At 35.9% G+C, this 27,502-nt stretch overlaps 2 protein-coding genes across 7 annotated transcripts; one reads left to right on the forward strand and one right to left on the reverse strand.

The window, feature by feature from the left end:
- Nucleotides 1-393: 393 nt before the first annotated feature.
- LOC136344429 (proton-coupled amino acid transporter-like protein CG1139) lies at nucleotides 394-23,563 on the forward strand. 4 transcript variants are annotated; one of them, XM_066291890.1, is made up of 7 exons: nucleotides 394-560; nucleotides 12,182-12,325; nucleotides 13,758-14,030; nucleotides 17,126-17,480; nucleotides 18,449-18,627; nucleotides 18,940-19,118; nucleotides 19,235-21,043. In XM_066291890.1, the coding sequence occupies exons 1-7, from the start codon at nucleotides 469-471 to the stop codon at nucleotides 19,504-19,506; spliced, it is 1,494 nt and encodes a 497-aa protein (XP_066147987.1). In that variant the 5' UTR covers nucleotides 394-468; the 3' UTR covers nucleotides 19,507-21,043. The 4 variants fall into 4 exon arrangements, with proteins under 4 accessions (XP_066147987.1, XP_066147988.1, XP_066147985.1 ...); XM_066291891.1 differs by lacking the exon at nucleotides 19,235-21,043 and adding an exon at nucleotides 21,445-21,577 and having other exon boundaries at nucleotides 395-560; XM_066291888.1 differs by lacking the exons at nucleotides 17,126-17,480; nucleotides 18,449-18,627; nucleotides 18,940-19,118; nucleotides 19,235-21,043 and adding exons at nucleotides 21,445-21,805; nucleotides 22,116-22,294; nucleotides 22,363-22,538; nucleotides 22,684-23,563 and having other exon boundaries at nucleotides 405-560.
- Nucleotides 23,564-23,983: 420 nt separating this feature from the next.
- On the reverse strand, nucleotides 23,984-27,483 carry LOC136344433 (proton-coupled amino acid transporter-like protein CG1139). Of its 3 annotated transcripts, none has more exons than XM_066291907.1 (8): nucleotides 26,383-27,483; nucleotides 26,163-26,313; nucleotides 25,308-25,429; nucleotides 24,877-25,243; nucleotides 24,644-24,822; nucleotides 24,365-24,549; nucleotides 24,184-24,306; nucleotides 23,984-24,117 (listed from the first exon to the last, which is right to left on the reverse strand). In XM_066291907.1, the coding sequence occupies exons 1-8, from the start codon at nucleotides 26,448-26,450 to the stop codon at nucleotides 24,050-24,052; spliced, it is 1,263 nt and encodes a 420-aa protein (XP_066148004.1). In that variant the 5' UTR covers nucleotides 26,451-27,483; the 3' UTR covers nucleotides 23,984-24,049. The 3 variants fall into 3 exon arrangements, with proteins under 3 accessions (XP_066148004.1, XP_066148002.1, XP_066148001.1); XM_066291905.1 differs by having other exon boundaries at nucleotides 23,984-24,120; XM_066291904.1 differs by having other exon boundaries at nucleotides 23,984-24,306; nucleotides 26,383-27,042.
- Nucleotides 27,484-27,502: the final 19 nt, after the last annotated feature.

Raw genomic sequence — 27,502 nt, forward strand, 5'->3', positions numbered from 1 at the left:
TTGCAGGTAAAATCTTGACCGGATCAGTATTGATTAATTTCTGTGATTAGAAGTTAGAATTATGAATGATTATGAATGTAGGAAAATCGTTACGAGATACTGAAATTAAAAAATTGCTTAAAAAACGGAAAATTTAGCTTGAGTATCTGTTAGCTCTGAGCAGTAAATAAGTAGAATTTTTTTTTTTTTTGAGAATGGAAATCTCCACTGAGTGATGGGTTACTAAGTACACCAAATCAATTTAGATTGTTCCTACCAAGAAATTTACCTTGCTCATGAGTGTGGGCTTCTAATAATAAACATTTTAGCACCTTTCGTAATTTGCCAATGACTGTTATCTTTGTACTAATTTACCACACTTTGCTTACGTTAAAAACAATTTAAACAACAAAAAATCAGTCGCTTATCTTTTGTTAAACTGTTAAGTTAGAAAAGGCATCAATTTATATTTTTTTCTCTCGGTGCATAATGAGTTCGCGAAATTGCAACAAAAACGAATGGAAGTATGAGGCGGTACCGCGAAGTGAATCGTCGGTGACAATGGCATCAGCGACAAAAAGGTGAGTACTTTGGCCCTTTGAGACAACTTGCACGTGAATACAATTGTCATTCATTTTTTTTTTGTTTTTTACTTCGTATGGTTTTAATTTCTTTTTAACGTATAAGTCTACGGCAGTTGTTTTATTTAAAAAAAAAACGCTTTTTAGACACAATTTGTTAGATTTAAATAGGCTAACGTTTTTGCCAGATACAAAGTGGTTAAATAAAAAAATTACCGCTTTTTGAAAATAACCTGTAATTTTTGTAACTACCCAGAAAACGAAAATCCGCCAAAGATATCCTGAAATATACATAAAGGTTTTTAATGTAATTTTCCGTCTAGTTTTCTCTTCCATTTTTTGAAATTTTTAAAGGTGTTTCGCAATTTTTTTAACCTTAAAAAAAACTTTTTTCAATTTACATTGCACTTTTTTTAATTTTTAAAAGCTTTTTTACATTTTCCTTCGAAGTTTAAAAAACTTTTTTGCACTTTTTTGTGCTTTTTTAAATTAATTTTTCTTCGATTTTTTCCTTAAAGTTCTTGTCGTGAAATAACCGCACCCAGCAAATGTAGTGCGTCGACAATTAGCAATTTTCCCTGACATTTTCTTCTATCCTCCATGGCGTCGAGAATTTTTTTTCAATGCGACCGTTCGTTAACAATGGTAGAAAAAGTGGATACTGAGAATATCTTTTGTTAATGAACATAGAACAAGACGGGCCTAAAACACTCTAAAAAATAACTAAAGATTGTGTTTTGACCCATTTGGTAACCACTTTTTCCATTCCACAGAGCTTGAGGTGGGGAATCTGCGGTTTAAATTTCGTCGTGGCTCATTGTGGTTCTAATAAAATTTCTCAACGAATTAACATGGATTTGATTTAGACGATTACAGACAGACGAAATGTAAAATTCAAAATCGATTTAGTAATGATGGACTTGATAAACACATGAATCATTCTACCGCCAGTAAATTGCCGTTCACGTCACATACACGCCTCCATGACGTTAATTTCCAATTAGGCCCAATCGACAATCTGTTTGTTATTTTGCGACGTAGTAATCTCAATCTTTCGACAGATTAGAGTGCGCAATTTAGAACCCCACGGGAACCCCATTCGAGATCGAGAAAGGATTATCAAGGAGTTGTCTTTTTTATTGAAGTAGTGAATGTGAAATGTATTTTGGGGGTTCAGAAAAACCCCAATTATCAATTTGTTCATTCACACTGATTGCTTTTGCTCCATGAAAATTTCAATGAAAATACAGCGTGCCCCGGAAATTACTTCAGAACACTTGAACAAAAATTATTTATCCAAAAATAAGACGTCATAGACAAAATTATCTATACTCAATGTTGCTTCGCTTTTTCGCTACAGGCCCCTTGAAATTATATTGATTTTTACTCATTTTGGAATATGAAGAGTTCTATACAGAGAGAACCAAAAGTACTGCGTAAATTCGTTAGAAATCGAAGAAAATATCTTTCATTAAAATGCTGAAACATGTCAAATATTATTTTTAAATGTGCGTTTTTTGATGTAACAAATATATAAACAAGCTAATTTATGTAGTAATTTTTAGTGCAAAATTAGTGAAAATAGTTAAAATCGTTTGATAATTATTTTTACTATACGATATTAATTTGAGAACTTTGACGCCTGGTAGAGGCAAAACGAAGCGACATTGGATAAAGGTAAGTTTGCTTAGAACGTCTTAATTTCGGTTATTTTAGGGACACTCTGTATAAAAAAAATTGATGTCAATTTTATCAATTTTTCTATACATCCGTTTTTCATCAATTTTTTTTATACAGTGTCATTGTTATGTGCCACAACGTTTTTAAGAAAAAAACACATACTACACAGGGCGACCGTTCCAGGAGCTCATTCATGGGGATCAGGGTAACCATAAAAGATACAAGATTGGATCAATTGGGATGAAGTTGTGCAATTTATGGTAACTCTGATCCCCATGGTTGAGTTTTAGAAACGAACCCGAAATGATCGATATCCATGGAGAACTCTGACTTTTTACGTACATACACACATATTGGAACCGCAAGCAGGTAGTTTGGTGACATCAAAGGTAATCAGTCATAGTGATTGAAAGATCTACTTTAGAAGTGTTTTGATCTCGTTTCGTTCAGAGTTCAAGTGTTCACTAGGTAGTGGCGTTGATTTCTGTGTACGATTGCATTTGAAGGATCAGAAGAACAAACGATAAAAGTCCTTAATTGTAATGTAGTCAAATTGACATTTTCAAGTTCCAAACCACTTTATTTTATTTATCTGAAAAACTGAATGAATCAACGCAACTGAATAGATCTGCACCGTTGATTACTTCAAATTATAATAACTTTTTTTTTCATGGAAAAGAAGATAAGGATATTTCCAAAGGTTCTGTGGAATTTAGTTTAGTAAAAGTTAACAACATATTGGTAATTCGGCCTTAAAGGCCCGAAACGGATGACTGGAGAGTAGATTTTCTGACGATTAGTCGGAAAATTTTCCATCTCGCCTGCCTTATTTTCATAATTTCATAACTTCATCATCAACAGTAATAAACATTAAATATTATAATATGTCATATTGAGCAGTCGTTTATTGATTATACATACTAGAGATGAGCCATCTTCCAAGGTGTTTACGAGGTTTATGTGGTTTTAGATAAAGTCTCATCTTAAATGGAAAATTTGTTAAAAATTATGACAGATTTGTTTATGTTTGTTTAACGTATATGTGTATGTGATCATGAAAAAAATCTTCCTCTGTAGTGAAATCACCAGGTTTTCAAAGAAACGTTAAATTGTTATTTTGTTGTTTTGCTTATGAAAGTTTTATGGACCCGTATAACATCCTCAGTCTTATTATTGTAAAAAAACCTGTACCAATGAAAGAAATTAATATTCATTATTAAAACAAAGTGATAAAGTTAATGCGATGTCTTTGCAAACCGGTTTTTTAATGTTTTATTTTCTTCGAAGTTGTGAATGGCTGTTTTCGAATTCCATAAGATTCCGTTGAGACACGAACTCTCTCTTGGGACCAGGGAGGATTAACGCGGGATCGAGGTGATATTGATCAACTAATCAATCGTAGAAATGAAAGTTGCTTGAGGGAATTGTTTTTCCATTTTCAAATCATGGATTTCCAACTAATTCCTAAGTTTTCCCCTTAGTTTATTTAATACTGGAAAGTCGAATCTACTTTGTCTTAATTTGCCAGATTTTTTCTTTTTTTTTTTCTAAAAATTTCGCGTTCTGAAAATGGTTTTCTTGGAACAAAATGGGAAAACGATAAAAAAATTATTTTAAAGAGGACAAACGAAAGGAAAAATCAAAAAATGGGAAAAAAGATAGAGAAAAAAGAAATAAAATCGCTGCTGACAACATGTGCATAAATGACTTTGAAACTGAGAATCAAATATTAACGTGTTATGCTCAAGTACTTTTCAATGCTCTATTGTCTTCTTCATTGCGCTGATTTCTTCCAAGAACTATATGAGACAAACACGTCAATGCTAAACAAACATTATGCCAACGGGAAAGTCCTTTAAGTAGCCCTTGACTGAGTAAACAAAAAGTCATTCGACTTCACCTTTACGAACCTCAACTTTGCCTTTGTTGTGGCCTAACGAACATTTAAATTTCCAAAGTTCTTCGAATCCGGTACTGCGGGTACTGTCATCTTTCTGAGACGTTGATGATGTATGAGTTATCTTGTAATCAAAATTCTCTTTCATTAAGAGTGTTCCAAAATAATCTTTTATGTCCATTATTTTCAATTATCTTGACTAGATATATTTGATAAGTAGTTCAAGTGCGAGCACTTCTCTCATAAAAAATGCACTGCTAAACGTAATTGCAATCATTATCTAATAAGAAAACAATTCATGATTTCCCTTGCTAGATTAATAAGTGTAAGCATTGGCGACAGACTGGGGTTGAGACGACTATTGTATATTAAAGTTGTTTATTTTTTAAGCATCTTGGTACACAAACATTAGGTGTTTTGCTCTCCAGCGAAGGAACATCCCACATGCTTTCGGGAGTCTTATTCTCCAACCTTCTAAGGACTGCATATATGTGTAAACAGGGAACGAAAGGGGTGTAAAAGACGTCAAATACTCGCAAAGAGGAACAATATTCGTTTAAGTCGCAGACTGGACCTTTCCATCGCAATTACGCAAAAACCTCTTTAATAAACACTACTCAAATATCGATGTTGTTTAGTGTCTGCGAGGAAACGTTATATTTTCGGAAAAAAGTGACTTTGGATTCGAAACGGAGTTGACGAACTGGCTACATGCAAACTATCCACAGAGATCAGTAGTAGCTCGTGGAGGACCAACTGCTCGACCTCCTCGCTCGCCCGATCTAACACCTCTAGATTTTTATGTTTGGGTGTTTATCAAGGAAAATGTGCGCTCTACTCCTATCAACTATCGAGAAGAACCTGTGAGGCGACTAAGAAGTTCCGCCATTGGAACGACTGCTCAGAATTTGAGCGATATTCGGCGGTTTTTATGGCGACTTTCTAATTTATGCGTAATGGCGTACATTTCGAACAATTTTTGTTAATAATATTATTTATATGTAAAGATAAATTGAAAAAAAAATGAAACTTCAACACCCTGTGTTTTTTTTTAACAGAGCATTTCTCGAATATAGTTTATTGTATGGCGAATTAATATTATTGCATATGCACTTGCTATATCGTGGCAATAGGGGAAGAGAGCTAATGAAATTTATAAATGAGGCAAATAGAGTTTTAGCATTGATTTTTCCTAATGAAAAGCTGTCCTGTAACCACATACATAGTTTTCCTAATTTCTTGCTAAGGGAATAACTCCTCATAATCAGGTTTAATAATTTTTTGATGACACTGTGTTGCAAGCAAACGAACAATAACTTGTTCAATTGGGTTGTAAATCGCACTCAAGCCTTATAGCTACAGTTTTACAGCATTTAGTATAAAAATCTTTTACTACCGCATTTAGGAGCGATTTATTTATGGGAGATTTCCGCAAGTGAGCTTAGATTATGTTGGTTTAGTATAGTAATAATATGTGACGTGATTTAGACCTTTAGCCAGTGCCGGCTTTAGCAAGTCTGGCGTCCTGGGCAAAATTTGTTTTACCACTCACGACATTACAATGTTTTATCACAATTATCAAGGGGAATTCGCTTTCGAAACGCTACCCACTTCAGAGAGTTAACCCGAATTCTATCATTCTAGAGGCAAATACACAGATGTTCGACCAAAAAGGTGATAATTGAGATAGCAGCAAAAACGATTTATTAATTGATTCAAAACTCGTGTAAATTCTGAAAATTTTGTGGAAATGCCGGCAGTGCTGGAACTCTATCAGTGGAAAATAATAGTCCGGGCGCATACGGAGTGCCGAGGAATGATCGAACATTGTGGCACTTTGGGAATTTAGAAAACCGTCGAGTTGGTGATGCGTGAAGTCTGCGAACGTTTTAGGCGAGCGATATTTTCCTGCATTTGCGTTACTTTGACTTACATTCCACTTTAGAGTGATATTTACAGGTAATGCAGCTTAACAATGGCAAATTTTATCGTTAGTTGAGGCAATAGATAATAAAGCTTGCTTTCGAACCAATTATCCAACTGAATTCTCGCATCAGTGCCACCTCCTGCTTAGCAATATTACAACTGTAGTCTTTCGCGGACAAGTAGAGTTGTCGTCACCTTCGTTAATTTAAGATAAAGAGGAAAGTCTACGTAGTCATAATCATAAGTCAGTAGTGGACTCGTCCTGTATTCCCATTCGATAATAATATCCTGACAGTTTATTTTTTCGTAAAGTGTTGTTAGAAATAGAAGTGTACTTGTACGAGTTCGTCAGTCAGCTTTGGCAAGCGTTTGCGTAAGGTTGCACGTAAAAATAGGAAAGAGCGACTCTAGTGTTCGATGTGATATCGACGTATTGTGATTGTTAGATTCACGCGAAAATTTTTTAAAAGGTGTAAATTTTGTGAGGGAATTTTAATTATTTTCTAAAATGAGTGATAAAATCAAAAGGCTTAAAGCCGAAGACAGAAATGACAGCTACAACAGGTAGGGAATTTCTCAATATTGTCGAATCGTCCCCAGTCTTCCTGCACCATTTCGGTGTCATTGTTAAAGTGCATGGCTCATTGTTAAGAGGGTGGTATTTTTGGTTGCTACATTTCTTAAAACATTAATGAGAAATATTTTAATATTTCAGAAACGGGATTGATTAATTAATACATCGCTTACTACATTCCTAAAACGGAAGATCGGATATTATTTCCTAATTTTTACGTGAGGAGCTGTATGTAATTTCAAATAATTGGCGGCAGTTTGAGTGGTCTGAGAGCCAAATTTTCGAGTACCACTTCATTCTTTGTTGCTTAGTACGGTTTCTTTTCAGTGTCGGGGAAATGGCTTTGATTTCGAAAAAGTTAATGATTCCAGAGGTGTCCGCGGGTTTTCGAAAAAGTTTCTGGAAATTTTCGAAAAATTAAGAAATTGGGGAAAAAAATGAGTGAAAACGTTTCTTTTTTCTTTCTGAAAGCTTCGGAAAAACAATGTTGTTTCTTAAGATTCCAAATGGAAGTTAAGTCTCCACGTGGGATAAATGGATAAAAAATTTTTGGAGAGAGCGCCTAAGCGCGGCATTAGCGCCAGTTTCGTGTTTTGTATTATGTTTCACTTCCACTCGTAAAAGTTGCCGCAGAAAAAAGATTAGAAAAGATAGAACAGAAACTAATAAGAAAGCAAAAATTGGGACATTACTCGGATAAAGATATTATCGAAATTCTTGGATCGTTTCACTTTGAAGTACCAATTGCATCACTTTTCACTAGTTTTACTCTCGTCAAGTATCACTCAGGTTATCAGTCATCAAGGTAACACAAGGATATGTTAAACGTAGGGCCAGTTAACAACAAGCGTGTTTTGGTAGTATACTGACGAGGCAAATTTGATGTAAACAAAGTAATGATAACGTAAGATCTCTCGACATTTCGACGCTGATTTGTCAGGTTAATATGCAAAAAGAAGTCATATTATCGATCAAATCAGGGTAGGTTCGCAATCGGGGCAAGGTCTATTCACGTTCAAGTCAAGGTTTATTCACGGTCAGGTCAACTGTTGCATTGCACTAGGGCGCCCGGTCAAGCCACGGTCAAAAAATAGAAAATGCTTTCTACAGTATTTGACTTGACTATCACCTGAGTGCCAATATCGTACTTAATTAAGCTTGAAATCGTTATCTGGGGCCAAATTCCTGATTCTGGAGAGTAGAATGCTCCCGGGGAATGACGTCAACACGACGCGTGTTTGTGATTTTCCACAGGCCGGACCTGCACTAATAGACCATTTTGACGTAATTTTCTGAGAAACTGCCGGTTCTGCCCTTTACAGGATTACGCTCTTGAGTTTGAGCTCATTGGTTCAATTTTGTAAAAAAATTGAACTATTTACTGAGTTCGTGCCTTCTCAGCGTTTCACAGATAACTCCGACGTCGGTGTCACTGTTCCAGGACATAAATCCGGTTCGTCTGTAAAATCTCAACTTTTATCGCATTGAAATCAACACAATTGATGGATTTCATGCTTCATTGCATGCACCGCATGTCTACGATTTGATTTACGCAAGAACTAGTTTAACTTGAGGTTGGTAGTTGTTGTTGATTAAATATGCTCGAATGTCCACCTCAGTTCTGTCCTTAACATCCTTGAAATTTTCCACTCGATGCAATATAAAACGTTTCTCTGAATTTAGTAAAATATCAAAGAAACTCTTAGTCAACGTCTAGGTAGCTCAAGATCTTCCCTGGGGAGCCCCTCCCAAAATCTCCACATTCATAAATATTTTTACTATGAGTTAAAGATTCTTCATTTTCGTAATAGTTCCTAACCTGAACTAACTTGATCGTGCGTTAAATTGCTCTTTTCCACTCGTATTCCGTTCTAATGGACAAAATTGCATGGCAACGTGAATTGCATTAATATGAAGGGGAAAATACCATGGCTATTGCATTTTTTAGCCCGAAAGCCGATTGTGATCGGATCTATTTTAAGTTTAAAGGGCGAACTCTGTATTTTAGGACACAGATTTATAGAAAGTCCTGTTTTGACCTCAAGAATACTCTCTTAAAATATTTCCACTCGATCTTGAACCACTCTGTGTATACATTACATTATGTGTTACATTGGCTTCATTATAAGTATTTCTCTATCAAAATTATCTAAATGAGGGCCACGGCGTTAATAATGAACTCTAAGCTGTGTGTACTCGGTTTATGGTTGTTTTGGTACTATTTACATACCTAAAAATAAAAAGAGGAATTACGGTGATTTTGGACTCATGGGCAGATGTTTGTGCACCAAAGATGGAGTCTGTGATTTCTTCAGCATTTTTAATTGCTTTTAACTCGATTTAATTTTGATTAAAAAACTAGAAACACTAATAAATTATAAAAAAAAAAAACAACTAGAAATAAATAATCGCACTTATTCCTGCCGTTTGAGGCAGTGCTGAAGTGCTATGAGCGTTAAAGGGGCACACCTTAGATATTCAGCCGTTAAGCAAATCTGCGCACTTCCCGTGAAATCAATCAAACCGCAATCACTTTGCGGTTCCATTCCTAATTTATGTTAACAAAAGTATTTATTTAATGCTATTCTGGTATTAAAGTTACGCGTTGTTGGTTTTTATTAGAACACCACATGATCCGACCAGTATTACGTCGTTGCGCCCGATTAAAATTTCTAAAACCGTAATTTTCATGTTATTCTACACAAAAAAAAAAACCCACAGTCCCATGGATGAGAAACGATTATTTTAGCATTGCTCCTATTGGTTTCATGCTGCAAAACGTCCTTGATTAGATAAAATGCAAACCGAAAGAGAGCAGAACATGGTATTTAAGTTTAATTGCATAATTGCCTCCCATATGGGTGTTGGTGTTCTACATTTATCAAAGAAGTGCCAATTTCACGGTACGTCTACTATAAAAGGCCATAATTAGACTTTGATTAGTCAGGTTTCTAGTTGAGTAACAAGCGAGATTAATGCAGAGGAGTTTGGTGGCAAAAGTTCGCAGCTACAAAGTGCGCTGATTGAAAAATGACGATTGTGACACTGCCGTGAGAGACGCGAATGCTACAAAACTGAGTATGTCTGGACTGTACCCAAATTCGCGTATAAAATCAAAATTAAAATTCATTCGTTGTTGCATCTCCACTCAAAGCCCGCATTTTTTGTCGGTCTCTTTGAGCTTAAACTTTGAATTATAAAATTCAAAAATTTTCTTATTTCATTTTTTCATTTATTATTTTCCTTCGTCCATTTTTTCATTTACTATTATCCTTCTTCCATTTTTTCATTTATTATATTCCTTCTTCCATTTTTTCATTTATTATTTTCCTTCTTCCATTTATTTATTTATTATTTTCCTTCTTCCATTTTTCTATCGTTTTTAACTAATTTTTTATTGACCTATTAAGAATTTAATTGAAGCAATTGTGACCTTATTTACATGAATATTCTTCTTCAATTATATCGTCATAACTCCCGTGACGTCAGCTTCCGATTTTTTCCAATATTCTTTTGGTTGTGTAAATGAGTACTTTTCGATCCTCCTTGCGGAGTACGAATTATACCTCTTTTTGAGCCTGTCTGCGGAATTTATACCCTCATTAGCACTTGACTGCTGATTTATACATGTGGTCAGTAATTAGAACGCCTTGAGGTGACACGAAAAATGCGCCTTATCTGTTTTGTTTACTCATGGCACGTCAGGTAAATTTCCATGTTTATTTTCCTACTTACTGATAATAGACATAGTATCCACCACTGCTTGCTTCTCACGATCATGTACAAGTGATAATTATCATTTATCTTTGCCCATTTTTTTATGACAAAAAAATCAAATTTAGCCTCAAATTTTATTCGTAACACGACTGAGATATATATGCTCTCGGGTTATTTTCCATTATTTCCATTACCACGGATTGTCATTGAGTTTCCTTCTCGCATTTAAATATGCACATAATTGCTTTAAAAACACCTTTCAATAAATTGTTCAGATAGTTCAGGTTATTGTTGACCTTTGGGTAACAACCACCGCGCCAACGATCTCTAGCAATTGATCTGTGATCTATTGATTCAATCGGTCAAAAACTCATGGATGCCATACATCAGTCTCATTGTGTACTTTAGCGTTTAACAGTAGCAGTATTCGATGCTTATTCTTAAAGGAATTCGGGCATCTGCACTTGCGCCAGTGGCTGTCCTTGTTGATTTTAATAATTGTTGCATTATGCAACATCTGCCACCGGTTTATTTACCGGAACCTGTTTTCTAACAATGGAGCTTAATGTTCCTGAATTCTTCCACTGTTTATGAACGAATAGCTCAATACCTACTTAAAATAAAAATTAAGTCTTGGCGCTGAATAGAAGTGACTAAAGCAGTGTTATTGCTCTTCTCAACATCCGTTTGGCTAGAGTACTTTTTAAGTGAATTAAAATAATAAACAAAAATGTAGAAGTGCTAAATCGTTTCTAATGACTTTATTTTCAAAATGGTTAAGTATGGTATTTTTAGCCGAAGTTTTAACAGAGGATCCAGGGACTCAGCGACAGAAAATGCCACTCCCAATGTCGACGATAAAAAAAAAATCGTTATTTTGTTGAGGTTGACTGTTATCGTGTGTATTGCGTAATAGTAACAAACATCATCTGTGCAGTTTGTCCATGGACGAGAGATATTTACGAGCTAAAATTGCGTAAGAGCAATGATAAACTCATCTCTCTTTCCATGTTCAAAAATCCATTATTACAGGCTTAAGTTAGAAGATATTGTCACAGCCTCACACGAAACCGGGTTTCTCAACAATGCACCCTTTTCGCATACGTAAAGTGCTGGCCAATAGTGCGGCTTTTCCGTTGTAAAATCAACTTAATCTCAAATCTTGTGGGGATTCTCACGGTTCTTCACGCTTTTACAGGAAACCAAACTTCTCCGAATGTTTTAGATATCATTCTTTTGATCTGTCTTCAACCCACCTTATTCACGTCTCACAGGGACTGTCACACTCTCGCAATTCTTCAGCCTCATACAGTAGAAAATCAATTTTTTCAAGTGATTGCATTTCTTATATGTGCATTAATCATTGCTTTGATATCAATGTTATCGGCAGGAGGTTGGATGGCATTGAGCCATTCAAGTAGATCAAGGATCCACGCTCGTTCTATAATTTTAAGATTGAGGATCTGTCATTCTTTCCTACGTAATATCTTTGTCGCTTTTAATTTCTTGAATTGCATAAAAAAAATATGATAATAATGACAAGTTTCCACCAAATCGAATCGTTACGTTATGAAGCGCAAAATCGCCCTTGAGGGACGACCTCATATCTAACCAGTAGTTGGTTTCATGGACCGGCTGGTTGATCTATTAATAATGAATCGGGTTTACGATGTTTCATTATATACACGGTGTCCAATTTGTTCATATCAGGCCCTTTTAGCTTTTTGCTCTCTTACTTCTTCTCGAACCTCCTCTTTATTTATTTTTTTCGTTGTATTTGTATGTTTTCCTCTCTGAAAATCCACTAAATTTTCTTTTCTTTTTTAGTTTCTCGGCAGCGATAAACTCACGTGAGCAGTTGACGCCGAAGGCTAATGCGCACACCTACGCCATCGAACTCAGCGAGCTCAAGCGGAAAGAAGCCGGTGCTTATGATCCTTATGATCATAGTGATATCGAACATCCCACAACGTAAGTAAAGACGAGTATAATTTCTGGCAATAAATATGATCTAAAAGCATAACATAAATATATTAGGTGCGAGCATTCGATCGGTAATTTCGATATTATATTTAACCCACATCAAACTACTTACGAAAAGTTGGTTAATTGGCCAAGGCCCATAAATATTGCAGGCTAGACATGCTGATGTCCGTGAAATTCAATTGACCAACGTAACAATCTCGTTCAAACTGGATTGACACGATTTTTTTTTTTCGGTTTTACGCCTTTAGGCTATTACACCAGTTAATGTATCAATTTGTTTACAATTACAGTGATTGCGTACTCAGGAGATTCACTTTCCAAACGATATTGAGATTTATTGCTTCAATAATTGAGAAGCAATTCTTCAATATATTCATTTGTTCCACGACATGATACAAACGTTTAAATAATTTCCATATTAAATTATTAAACAAAAGTTATGTTGTCTGAATCTATCCGCTGTGATGAATCCATCAGTCAATCAGTGGCTTGCCCCGAGGCCCCATGCGAAACGCATGACTCAGTAGTGAAGTTATTTTCACACTAGTGAGGTATTATGGTTGTACCGCGTTGGGCGAAAATTGATATTTTCGTTCTAGTAACGTAAAAGATTTGTCTCCCAAGTAAAAGTATTGCTCATCAATAGCACGGATACCTTGATATATTTTGAGGCGGAGCGGAAAGAGAGAGATTCATCCAGTAAATAATGACGTGTTAGTGAGAACGGTAAACGTATGACGAATTTCACAAGTCCAACACTCAGACTTTAAAATAGCTCTGTGGATTTCAAAGAGAACCCAAAGAGATATTTATACGAAATATTTTAATTAAAACATTGATGCGCAATCCGGTGACGCGCGAAGTGGGTAAGAAGACGAGAAAAAGTTTGTGAAAAAAAAAATGAACCAAATCTTGATGTATTGACCCAAATAACCTCATGACACCATGTTTGACAAGCATTTTCGAGACACACTGTATATATAACGAAATACTTGTCAGATTCCTTTGATTTCGGCGCACGTTTGGATGGTCCTAATAAATTTTGGAGATGAAATATGATGTTTACTAACAAAGGGCTATTTATATGAAAGATCTTGTCTCAAAACGAGCAAAAAGTGAATTAAATAATCACTGAAACGAAACGGAAAAATACCGTGTCGACATCCAAGTTTTCGGTGTGATCACATGCGTTTTAATTGACGGAACTAATAAGTTTTTTGCGTGTCTGTCTGAGAATTTGGCTCTCAGTACAAAAATATGGGTGTGTCGAATATATATAAATAAATAGCAAATAAGCCCCTTTTTACGAAAACATGACGTAGAAAGGCACATCGCCATGCCAAAAAAAACAAACTATACTTAACCACCTGCATCACTAATTTTTCTGTCACTTTTGAGGAAATGATTAAACTTCCAGAAACTTTGAAACTCTCATCCACCTGCTGAAAAGCAGCTTCGGCACTGGAATTCTGGCCATGCCGCTCGCCTTCTACCATTCCGGATACGTTTTGGGGATCATAGGAACAGCCTTCATAGGACTTCTTTGCACATATTGCATGCATATGCTTGTGAGGACAGAATACGAGCTGTGCAAACGGAAAAAGGTACCCAGTTTGACGTACCCCGGAACTGCGGAAGCTGCCCTGTCCGAAGGACCTGCGTTCCTGGCCAAGCTGGCACCATACTCTGGGTAAGTTCTCTCTTTGGGAGTTATTTCGGTGTCTAGTTCAGCACTTGAGCACTGTAGGTGATAGAACTCTGGATAATCCGAATCAACACGCACTTTTTTTTAAACAAGGTTGATTTATTCCATTAACGCCCACTGTGGTCCCAAACGCATTTTTGTTTAGTTCTAATTGCGTCACTGCTGGAAACCGAAAAAAATTGGGCCATCCATCCAGTGTCGATTCGAGCTATAAATCCGGAATTTTTCAGATTAGGAAATGAGCTGTTAATAGGATAATTACGCAATTTTGAGCCGCCTAAATACAGGGTGTTTGAACAAGTTTGCACAAAAATTAAGGGGAGAGGAAAGTAGTGCCAGAAATAGTAAAATAACTTCCTTTAAACATTGGTCCGACGGAGCACCGTTACTGAGATATGGCCCTCCAGAGGGGTCCTATATTTGAATATATATATTTTTTAATTTCTGATTAAGATCAAGGAATGAAAATTATACGTAATAATCACACCATAAGGGCCTTTAACTATCGCAAGTTTCATCAAAATCGATTATAAATAAGGGCGGACTTCTAACTACCCTTAAGAGAAATTTTTCGAATATTTTTTATTCGTTTGATTTATCCAGCAAATAACATTATTTTTTAACGAATTTGGCTTTTTTCAGAAAAAGCGTTTCTACTATTTTTCGAGTTGGGCGGGGAGTGCAATGAGAAATAATTATTTTTTAAATAATGTACGTCTCAGAACAGCAACATTTTTTAACATTTTCACATAATAAGCATCTTTGATGCTGAGAATTTTATTATAGTGATGGTCACTTTCTCTAGCGAAAATAGTCCGTACGCCGAAAGAGACATGCGGGCATACCTACAAAGTTGCTAATTAACATAAGGGAGCAAAAAAGTAAAGAAAATAATTTTTATATTGAATTTTAGGTTATAATGTTGAATCATAAAATGCATAAACAAATAACACAACTACGGTGAAAAACGTCTAGTCTGTGAAAATGTTAAAGAAATGTTGCTATTCTGAGCCATACATTGTTTAAAAAATAATTATTTCTGACTAAATTGCGTAGAATTCGAAAAAAGATAGAAATTACAAAAAGAAGTCTAATTCATTAAAAAACATTAATTCTTAATAATACAAAGGAATATATTTATATTTTTAAAATTTTTGTCAAGGACAGTTAGAAAATTATCTTTATTTATAATCGATTTGGATGAATCATATGATAGTTAAAAACCCTTATGATATGATTATCATATGTGTACAAATTTCATTAATCTTAATCAGAAAGGAAGGTATTTTAAAAAATATACAAATGATAGGACCCCTTTGGAGGGTCATACCTCAGTAACGGCGCCATATCGGATCGATGTCTGTAGGAACCATTTTCGGCTCTACTTTCACTCCCTTAAGTTTTCTACCAACTTTTCCAAACACCCTATATAATGTGTTAATTGCTTTTTCGTGCTTATTGCGATCCAAAAATTGGGACTTGGGATACGGCGAAATCTACGTTAATGTGCTTAATGTCTGGGAGTGTAAAATGGCGGATGGAATTCGGGCAGCTCTCCAATTTCAACTGTGGTTTTTTCTGTTGTTTAAGGGACCACCCTGTATATTTTTGCACTGTCAGAAAGTGCAATCCAGGAGGATTTTTCACAGCATAAATATACCGCTATCTGTTCCTCATTACTCCCGATTTAAGAGCCTCAAACGAAGCAGTTGATAGCTTCTCGCGCTTTTCTGCCGCAAAAACTCGGTTGTCTTTGATGGAACACCCTTTTGGGGGTATTGTTGAAAGATGTTGCTAAACTTGAAGGGGTGGTTGTTTGAGTGATCCTAAGATGAAAACTTTATACAGGGCGTTTGGTAGAGCGATAAAAAGTTTTACTAGTGTATTACTAATAGTTAATTTCATTTTCAAAAGGAGATCCTCCATTTTTAATGCATTTACGTGGTCCCTCAACTCTGGCCTCCCTAGTCATCTCCCTTGGGTGATATTTCAAAAACGGTGAAACTTTGGGTAAGGATAAATATTGTCACATAAGTTTAAAATGACCTCGTCTATCTCCCATAGAAAACTTTCCAGCGCTCCACCAAACATCCTTTATACACATAGGTCCGGTCCTGCTTCGCTTTCGACATACAGAGTGTCAAACTTTTTTGAAAAACTTCGTACTTATCCAAAGAAATCTTAAGTAGCAACAAGGCGTTAACTAATATGATTTTGAAACTCGGTGACAGTTTTTAATGTATTACCGAGGAGTGTTTTAAGGAAAAAATTGTTTTTCAGCTTTTGCTATCGGCGTGCGCGGAGTTAACGCCGGAAATTTATGAAAAATCAAACAAGAAAAGAAAAATGCTTTTTATCAAAAATACACTTTACAAGTAAACGCCAAAATTCAACAAAATCGGTTAAAGGACTATTAAGATTTTTATGAAAAAACGTTTTTTTAAGATAAGTTTGACACTCCGTATCTTGAAAACGAAGCGTTACCGGCCCTATGTTCATTGAAATTTTGCCTTAGGATCTCTCAAGGAATGACCCCTTGAAGATTGGCTACGTACTTAAATAACACCTTGTACATTTTTATATGTTTAGAACCTGTAACAATGAGGGATGTCCTCACTTTGTATTGGTTCCGGAACTATCCTCTTCGGTAGTCAATATCGTTGCGACAAACAACGGTGACGAATATAACGGGCGATGACGAAGTGACATGATCGTTAAAATAATTCAAAAACATGTTCGTTTTAAACGGTGTGAAATCGGTTGTGTGAACTCAATGGGACAAAAAACACCAAGAAACGGGGGCAACCATGGAGTGGTTTGTCAGGTCTTTTGGTGGAGGTTCGTGTTGTTACAACTAATGGGACGCAATCTTTATAATTTAGGGACACTTGCTTATACACACACGGTAAGTTTTACATACCTATAAGCTTCACGTGACTAAAGAAAATGGCATTTTCTCACTTCATCGCTTTGGCTTCTTGCAACTGTTGCTTCCGCTTAGAAAACAACATTATAATAAAAATGATACCAAAGATGGGCTCTTGGAGCAACTGGACTGACCAACTTTTCTGACCTTTCAGGGGCATATGCTACACATTCCTACTAATATACCAACTGGGATCCTGTTGCGTTTACGTAGTGTTCGTTGGTCAAAACATTTCCTACGTCATTAATAGCTACACAGAGATACATGAAAGACTAGTGATGGTGATGATATTGTTGCCTCTAATTTTGATAACGTTTGTGAGAAATCTGAAACTCCTGGCACCTTTCACCACGGTGGCCAATGGTATCACGGTGGTTTCCTTCGGGATCATCTACTATTACATATTTAAGGAGAACATCAGTCTGGAGAATAGGATGGCTATGGGGGAACTGAAGAACTATCCCTTATTTTTTGGGACTGTTATGTTCGCGTTGGAATCCATAGGAATGGTAAGGGAGGCAATATTTGTCACTCTGCGTTTATTTTCAAAGATCCCACATAATTTCTAAGATTTCCTAAATAGGCATGTGTAATTTTCAACATTCAGTTATCAGTGATATAAAAATAACCTTTAGACTCATTCATGTGAAATCAGCCTAAATATTAGCCGTATCCGTTACCTTAGCCCACTCAATAACTTTAAATTAGTATGAAAGGGGATTGGCAAAAGTCCAGGATATCGTTGAGGACCATAACGACTTCAATTGTGAATTTATATTAAAAAGCTTCGGGTGTCGATAAATCGATGTTAGCTTTGAACCAATGAGGGCTACGGATCCAACAAAAAACTTCATAATGTTTTGATATACGTGGAATCGAAAAACCGGGCCTTAGGGCCACTGGATCAATACGTTAGTAACTGCCGTACGGCTCTAAACTCCCCCCCTCCCGTCTGTTAATTTTTTAACATACTATTATCATTTTTTTATTATTATAAAACAATTACGTATGTTGATGGTATCGACAATTTGTTAAAAAGGTAAAGGGTGGGGGAATTTACAGCCGCACGGTATATCTGGAAGAAGACTTCCGTGGAATCCACGAAGCTCACCAAGAACTCGCGTCTTCATTTCAACGTTTCAAGGGTCTTATCCCCTTGGTAAAGTTGCCTGGACTTTGATCTATTGGTCCTTAAGACCGCCAGTTATGTGATAGAATTGCGCTTTTCCATACGCAATTTTTGTTTTCATGATTTGAAAAATTGAATTTTTCTTTAATTTTTTCCATTCATTTTCGCTTTATTTTATTTTTCTTTGTAATAATCCTTCAATCGCGTAGGAGATTGAGCGTCGGGTCGGAACCGGGACAATTTCCAATATTGTGACGCTTCCAAAATTCTAGAGAGTTACACGGTTGAAGATCGAGATAAATTACTTGTTTATTTTGATTTAATTACCTTCAAGTTCTTGGCTTTAAGGTTCTACCGCTACAACAAGAGATGAAAAACAGAGCCCACTTTAGCCAGCCATTGGGAACACTAAATATCGGCATGACTTTAGTTGTAGTTCTTTATATCACTACAGGCCTTTTCGGCTACCTCGCATATGGAGAGCACGTGGGAGGATCCATATCTTACACCATTTCACCTGGGTCTATGTAAGTACAGCAACGGAGCGTCCATTGAACCACCTTTTTTCCAACTTGACCACTCTGGTTTGACTGTTTTGGAAATATTTTGTGTTGTTTTGGTGACGAGGGGAGGAAATGCAAAGGCTTCGAGCATCACAACAAATAACGTCAATAAAAATAATTGAATTTTTTAATAAATCCTGCTGAAGTGTTGATGGAAAGGGTGGTGGAGAGAATGGTAGGGGGAAGAAAATTGTTAATACCAACGCAAAAATTAACTAACCGAAGCAATGCTTTGAGAGAATTACCACATATAACCGTGACGTGTTTCCTTTCCAGAGCAGCTCAAGTCTGCAAAATCCTACTTGCCCTGGCCATTTACACCTCTTTCTCTTTGTTCATGTATGTCGGGTTCGACATAATCTGGAACCATTTGCATGTGAAGGAGAAATTTGACAATAAACGCAACCCAACCTTTTGGGAATACCTGTTCAGGACCCTTCTTGTGTGCATTGTATGTGAGTATCATTAAAAAATCCCGATACAGGGTGTTCGATGTAAGTGAAAAAATGGCAAATAGAACACCCTACTAGGCACACACCAAATGCTTAAATGGTTCCTATGCATATTTTAGTCGGACTGGCTGTGTTAATACCCTACATCGACCTCTTCATATCCCTAGTTGGGGCCCTATGTATATCAGCTTTGGGCTTAGCCTTTCCAGCCATATTCGACTCAAGCACAAGATGGCATCACTTGGCAGGATGGCAAAAGTACTGGGTTCATTTGAAAAATGTCATTATCGTTCTTTTCGCATTGTTTGGACTGGCTGTTGGCACGGCCACCAGCATGGAGCAAATCATTGAGAAGTTCACAGTACCAGCAAACTCAACGGGTACAACGTGAATGGTCGTAGAATCACACTGGTTTCATTAGTACCGAAAAATGTTCCTATTTATTGCTAATTAAGTTTATGTACAGGTACTGTTATCTTTATACTCACAGCTTCTTTATTAATCTCTTATAAGTGTTGTATCTAGGATTGTAAAGGTCTGACAAATGCGTTTTAAATTGATGTAAGGTAGGAAAGGTAGATGAGATTATCATAGGTACAAAGATATTGAGGGAGTTTTTAAGTACTTTAATATATCACACACTTGATTAACAGATATTTTAGTAGAGAAAGACACATACTACTTTTACTTTTTCCCTTCTCAATACACTTTTCCTCTTCTGTGACGTTTTTGAGGAAATTATTCAAAAGGTCTCTCACCGCTGATTGGGTGAATAAGTGATAACCCTTTAAACATACAAAAATTGCTCATATTGCCTTTTGATATATATATTTTAATATGAATTCTGCATTTCACTTCAGCTACGCCCTACCACCAGGTCATTGTTACCATTTAAACCCGTGAGATCAAACAAAAAAAAACACGATTCAAGCGAATTTCTTTCTGCTTTAAATGATTTTACATCAATTCCATAGTTGAAGAAGCAAAAACTGTTCAGTATTTTAATGAATTCCTCTGATGGATTCCAATAAAGTCTCTTTTTATTTTTTTCAGTTCGGAGATGTACAAAATTTTAGATTATTTCCAATACTTCTAGAGGTTTTTGGACTTTTTTTTTAATTCTGAAAGGCCATATTTTTAAATTCCAAAATGCGACGTTTTTTCCCATTTTAACCGATCTCCTATCTTTTGTGGTTACTGCGATCTTCATGGGTGCACCCTAGGAACGGACATTTTGTATAGTCTCCAATTACTAACCACTTATCTGTTTAAGTAGGCACCATTTCCCTCATTACTTGATAAGAATTAATAATGACTTACAAGATTACTTGCAAAATTAATAACTTCGTAACAAAATCTATGATAAATCAAATTGTACAATAGTAATTTCATCATTTTGAAATGTATGTGTGATAAAGTTATAACAGGTGTTCATTAAAAAAAACTCGCAGAAGGCGATGAATAGTAAACGTAGTGCGTTGATCAAGCTATTTGCTGCTTACTATCAAATATCTGACTAAGAACAGATGACAGATGAACATATCCAAGACATGCCTTTTATGTTTTAGCGCCTACTTGAGGTTTTTTTACTGTTTACCCTGCAATTTATTTATATTATATTAAATTTCCTCAACAAAATGTGATAAAATCATACATTTTAGATTTTTTGTACAGTACTAATTTATTTTTTGTTAAGCGTGCTATTTTGAAGCACTTGGTAAGTAATAGCTATTTATGTATAATAGCTAGTTAGAAAATGCATAGTTTCGTGTATCTTTTATTTACAGAGGCAACATATTACCAATGAAAATTGCATTTCAGCATTGCTGTATTTTAGTACATTTCCCAATTACATTCCAAAAAATTGCAAAAATACGTTATCAACCAATATATTTTAAGGAAATAGAAAGTAGCTATGAAAATTAAAATTTTTAATTTTGTTTTTTACCTTTATTTTCCATGTTCCTTTTTTCAATCTACTAGCAAATTAAAGCAAATCATAAGATTACTTCATTAAGATGTACTTAAAGAAATCCCAAAGGTTGAGGTCTGGCGATCTTGCCGACCCCCTTATGGTACCACTGAAAATGACGTTCAAACCAAATTGAATTTGATATCTGCAAATGGTTTTCCCTGCATTGAGAATGAGCCGCTCTGCACGCATTAATATCAGAGAAAGTAAATAGAGCATTGTGTATTATACAATACTGTTGTGTCCACCTCATGGACACCTTGAAATGATATTATCTACGTGAATTTTGTGTAGCTTGAGATTCTTAAATACAAATTCTCTTCGTATCATCATGGAAATCTATTTTCCTTATTCCAGAACAATAAGCAACGTATTCCTCCTCCTCTACCAGCTTGGAATATGCTGCGTTTATACCGTCTTCGTAGCAGAAAACATCAAATATGTCCTGGATGTGTACCTGACGGACCCAGTGGATGAAAGGATAATCATGTTGATTATACTGCTACCACTGATATTCATCAACTACATAAAAAACCTGAAGTTCCTGGCCCCATTGACCACCGTAGCCAACATACTGACTTTCATTTCATTTGCCATAATCTTCTATTTCATATTCAACAAGGAAGTCACGGTTGAAGAGAGGAATGCTTTTGGGAACCCCAAAGATTTTCCACTTTACTTTGGAACTGTGTTGTTTGCACTTGAAGCGATCGGCATGGTAAGTAAGACTATGTGCAAGAATAAACGGAATCAATTTCCTCATCAAGAAAAAATTTCAATTTGAATTTTTCCCTGCTTCGCGCATCAAAAAGGCTCCAGCAGATTTTCATTTTATCACATGCATATCAGCAGGGAGGGAAAGCAACAGTTCCAGATCGCAGGTATCTGGATACTTTGCAAAATCTTTCTCACCATTTAAGACGGTCTGGAACTGGTTCGTTTCCTCAGTGGGAAGAATCGATATTGAGATCGGAGCTATAACTTTGTTTGGCTTACCAATGTGCTAACTGACAGTGTAATTGCTTTAGATAATGCCCCTAAAAAATGAGATGAGAAACCCTGAAAGCTTCGGTTCCTGCTGCGGGGTTCTGAACATAGGAATGTTCACAGTGGTGGCTTTGTACATGCTAACCGGATTATTCGGGTACTTGGCCTATGGAGATCAAGTCTTAGGCTCAATTTCCTACTCGATCGATCCAGAAAATATGTAAGTAAAAACTCGTCAGCAACAACGATCAGATCGATATTCTTAAGATTCGTAATTTAATTTTCCAGTGCTGCTCAGGTCTGCAAAATAATGCTGGCAGTTGCAATCTTCACCACACATGCCTTGTCCATGTACGTGGCAATTGACATTGTCTGGACACAAAACCTGCTGAAGAGATTCGAAAAAAGTTTCTACGTTAACCTCTGGGAATATGCCATCAGGACATGCCTTGTTGTGCTAACATGTAAGTGCTATACGAGGTGTCGCTTTCTGAAGCCCCAGTTTATTCGCCCTCATCTTTTTTGGTTTCCGACATTCTCGGGGTAAAGCTCCAAAAACGAACGTTCCATGTCCTTTAATTGCGTTTATATAACATCTTTTCCTTGCAGTCGGACTTGCAGTAGCCGTCCCCTACATCGACCTCTTTATCTCCCTGGTAGGAGCCCTCTGCATATCCTTCAGCGGCATCGCTTTCCCAGCTATAATGGACTCCTGCGTCCGGCACCAGGACCATCGCGGCACCAAAAGAATTCTAATTCATGCGAAAAACATTGCCATCACCATTTTTGCCTTGATTGGACTAGTGGTAGGAACTGCCACCAGTTTGCAGAAAATTATTGAAAAGTTTGGAGATGTTGAAGGGGAGAGCTTGAACAGCGCTAGTACCATTAATGTATTTGCCAGTGCTGTGCCAGCGCATTCAACAGTATTGACACGTGATGTGGATTGATGGATTAATTTTAATTTAACTGGGTGATATTACCATTTGACGTTTAATTGATATATTTTAGTATTGTTTTACTCGCACAAAGAGCGCAAAATATAAAGACAATATTTCAGCTGCCGTACGTGGGGTGACTGGGTTGTCTCGTAATAACGAGACCGTTGATATACATATATAAATGTGTGTATATATATAATTTCCTATTTAGAATATATAGAATTTTATAGAAGTATTTCCTTTCGCATTCAGGTACCGACAAAAATTAAAATATCCATTTCTGTTGCTCTTATCACTCTACTAAAATCTATTTTAGTCTACCTTTAGATTTTTTTACAATCTTCATGGATAATTGAGTTAGTGGGCAGTTGTGTCTGTGATATTTGAACTAATGTCGCACCACTGCGTAGAATAACTAGTCGAATATTGTAGAGAAAGTATTATTGTATATTACTGTAGATACTGTTAAAAGTTTTATTTTTTATTGAACAGTAGTTGAGATTTTTTGTTATGACATACACTCGAATAAAATACTCCATAACAGTCTAGACATGTTCTTACTTTTCCCTTATCTCCTTTTCATCATTATTCGCTCACTCTTTATTTATTTACCTGATCTACTAATGCGACCGTTTTAACGAACAGCTTCTTTGAAAGATTCGCATTTTCAAAATGTTTCCCACATTAACTAGATATCAGCCCCGTGTCCTCACACATGTCCTCAATTCCTGGGTATCTTAGAGAACGGAACGGAATTATTTCTGAAACGAGTGTATCTTGGGCGAAGGAGGTTACCCCTGCATATTGTTGCCTTTCGTTCCAGTGATTTTTGTAAAATAGTCCAGTAAAAGTATCATAGAAAATTGTTGATCAAGGAAATTCCAGAAACGGGGAAGGAGAGATGTTTCCAGGAAGGGTTCTCGAAATTTTCACTGATTATAAGCAGAAAACCGTTGATAAATACAAAGTTCCGATTAACAAAAGTTCTAATTTCTCTATTAACGTTGTGACAAATAAATATCATCCATGTTCTCTTAGTAATTCCCACTAGATAACTTTTCGTACATAGAACGCAGTGTGCTATAAAGACCTGAGGACATGCCTACTAAACCAATAAAGATCATGGCCATTTCCTTCCAGAAACAAAGAGTTTTCGGTTTCGATTTACCTTCCTCCCAGTAAGCACACATTTCAAGGAAAGCTGGGAAGATCAGGCCAAGGGCCGAAAGGCAAACTGAACCGCAGAAAGAGATAATGAGCCCGAGCAGTGGAATCGTCACTGAAAATGTACCTAAAAAATGTAATTTTCCACGTTTTTGTAGGTATATTTGATTTATTTGTATACCTACAGGTAGCAATAACGAATAAGAGCCTTAAAAACATTTCGACAACGAGCTTCTTCAACTTAGAGGCATCTTCGCCTAGTCTAGGCTCAAGGTACTCGTCATAGATGATAGTTATGGGAACGTAGGCATTGAGACCATAGGATACGTAGATGCAAAGACAATAGGATAGGATAATGACCTCTGCCAGTCTAAAATTTATTTAAATTCTCAATTAGATTTCTGTAATTTCTCTTAGAATGAAATTCTTTAAATAATATTTTTTTTTTAGGAAAGGTGTATTACATGTCTTCAGGTGGAAAATTTAGAGTTATAGAGGAGTGAATGTCATCTCCATAGCGCCAGTAGCCGAAAATTCCTACGAATAAGTAAAAAAACGAAAGGATCGCGAAGCCTATGTTAAGGACGCCAAAGGGCTTTAGGAAGTGTTCTGGTGATTCCATATTGTTTTCAACAGAAATGCACTAAAATCAATAACTTATTTTTAACTTGCATTGAATTTTTACAGACATACTTACAATTGGGAGCGACTGCAATGAAAACAGCACAGTGCCAAGAAATAAGGGATAATCTTGCACATTACGTCCAATTTTATCCCTTTCATCAAAACTGCTGTCCAAATGCTCAAAAATGTAGTAAAACACCACCCCAAAGGTCACGAGGCTAACTATATCAGCCACTAATGAAAAGGGGGCAAACAACTTCAAGTTTCTCACGCACATTATGAGGCAATGTGGTATGAACATCAGTAACATGTAAACATAGAGTTCATATTTTTCTGGAGTATAAACGTCGAAAACGTACTTGAGGCTTGTTCCCACGAACACCCAGTAAATGCAACATGCACCCGTTTGGTAAGATATCAGGAATATATTGGATAAGAGGCTGCAAGACCAGGGAAATTCGTTGTTTTAAAGAAATTTAGTTTGTAGATAATTCAAACACTTACGAGCCAATTTTTCGATATTTCCTAAAACACGAAGGTCCAACTTCGCATGCATATTCAATGGAATCTCCATATAACAGCAAACCAACTTTTTTCTTTTTACATAGAATATACTGACTTCCAACCTTAAAGCAATGCGTATAAGAAGCCGACCGAGATTTATATTACAATTTGATTTAAAATTTAACTTTAAAAAAATTATTAGATTAAGATAGCATTAGGAAAATCGAAATTATACAGAGGGTTCCAAAAAGTTTCGAATTCAACAAGCTTAAATCGGGGTTTCACATTGGTCAACGGATAGAGCCTCCCCTTCTAATCCACCACCCGGAAAATTTTAGGTTTACGTGATCCTGCAGATGTCGGGCAAAGTTTGCAGGTGCACCGTCATGTAATAACCACATTCTATCCTGTATAGCCATAGCAACGTTTTAATAAACATTAATAAAAACCTCTTAAATATTGATATTAATATCTATTAGTATGCGATCGGTATTAATATCTTTTAGTGTCAACTAGATAACATAACATGTTTTTAATAAAAACTACTCCAGAGCTTAATGACTCGTTTTCAGCCAGCTGAACAATTTTGCATAGACGTTTCTATGCAAAATTGTTCATCGCAATGTCCCCTATAGCCTCATTGAGTTTAACGCAACCTTTTCGGAACGCCCTGTATCTTGCAGCTCTTTGATTTTATATCGAGTCATCTTCTTTAAAACACTTTAAAATTCTACGGATAAACATGCACAAAATGACTATTTAAATTTTTTTAAATAAATATTTGGTGAACCCAAAAAAGAACTGTTAATTTTGTTTGGAATGCCCTGTACTGAATTACGATTAATAGGTACCTACCAACACATGAATGCAGTAGGTGGCAAATAAGGCTATGAAAATGAAGAACACTATACCGAATATCATACCACTGTACTTGAACCCCTCTGGCATGGCCAACAGGCCGGTTCCGAGACATCCTTTAATCAAATGGAGTAGAGTCTCAAGATTGCTTAAAAAGTGATAACCGTTAGGTTATAAATATCCTCAAAATTATAACTTTGTCTACGGTTTTACTTACTTAGTGGGATGTTTTAGGTACTCAACTCTGTGCACATGGGGATCATAATCAACCATCGTAGCCAACATTAGCTTTCTGATTAAGATAGTTTTACCGTTCAATAAAAAGGGTCACTAACTGGACTGTATGTCAAATCAGTTAACCTCATTACAGAAATATCAACGTGGTGTTAATGCATTCTACCATGGAAAACAACTAATTTTCGAAAATTCTAACGTTATAAATAGAGCGACGAGTTGGGATCATCAAATTTAGTTCAGGCGCGTATATCGGTGGTTTTGAATTCAAACGCGTTGTCATTCAAGTCACTTAAGCAAAAAGCTCAGTTTCTTGGGGATCACTTGTTTTAAGGGAAATTTTATAAAATAATTGGGAAAACGCTAAATTTTTACATACAAGGTGTCACAACAACCTGTAGCGAGTTGATACCCCCTTCAGCAATTGAGTTAGAGCAAAAATTATAAGAGAATATACACAGTGCTTGAAAAAGTATGGCGATCCTAAATTTTTTTTTTTTTTTTTTAATGGGATGTAATATTTTTATATCACTGTGCTCTATGGGTGCGTCTGTGCTGTTTGAGTCATCCATAATTTTAACATATGCCTAAGACTTATCTTTACATTATACTTTTGTATGTCTTTTTATTAGCTATAATTGGTAAGGAATTTCACAATAAAACATCATTAAGGTCCAACTTTACCTTAGCAACTTTTGTCAATTTAGACAATTATCACCTTTAAAAAAATATCATTGTTCGTCCAAAAGATAAATAAACTAGTTCGCATCATTTAGAAACATTCTTCGAATTTTCATAATGTGCTCTAGAACCTTGACACTGTTACTGCATTGACTTTTTCATTCAATTCAAGTTCGTACTTAATTAGTCGATTGTCGTACTTGCAAGGTAAATACTGGATTTTTTCTCTTCTTCTAACAGGTTTAGATTAAATTTCTCAGTAAAAAAAATAATATAAGCAAATTAATAATAATACGTGCAGTGCACATTTCGCGGTATTCGTTGATTGTCTTGTACTTATCAGATCGTGTTGCGTATTTTATTTTACTGTTTGTTTCTTTTTTTTTAATTGAAATCATACTTCTTGTTACTTCAGGTGAGTG

Source organism: Euwallacea fornicatus, chromosome 17, assembly GCF_040115645.1.
Source record: "Euwallacea fornicatus isolate EFF26 chromosome 17, ASM4011564v1, whole genome shotgun sequence".
Lineage (NCBI taxonomy): Eukaryota > Metazoa > Arthropoda > Insecta > Coleoptera > Curculionidae > Euwallacea > Euwallacea fornicatus.

Excerpts from the sequence above, each read along its gene's own strand:
- LOC136344429 (XM_066291888.1), top strand. The coding sequence starts at position 469 with ATGAGTTCGCGAAATTGCAACAAAAACGAATGGAAGTATGAGGCGGTA. Across the intron at positions 21,806-22,115 it reads CACTTGAAGCGATCGGCATG|ATAATGCCCCTAAAAAATGA; the intron begins GTAAGTAAGACT and ends TAATTGCTTTAG. Across the intron at positions 22,295-22,362 it reads TCGATCGATCCAGAAAATAT|TGCTGCTCAGGTCTGCAAAA; the intron begins GTAAGTAAAAAC and ends TTAATTTTCCAG.
- LOC136344433 (XM_066291904.1), bottom strand. The coding sequence starts at position 26,450 with ATGTTGGCTACGATGGTTGATTATGATCCCCATGTGCACAGAGTTGAG. Across the intron at positions 25,244-25,307 it reads AAATATCGAAAAATTGGCTC|CCTCTTATCCAATATATTCC; the intron begins GTAAGTGTTTGA and ends CTGGTCTTGCAG. Across the intron at positions 24,550-24,643 it reads AATTTTCCACCTGAAGACAT|ACTGGCAGAGGTCATTATCC; the intron begins GTAATACACCTT and ends AATAAATTTTAG.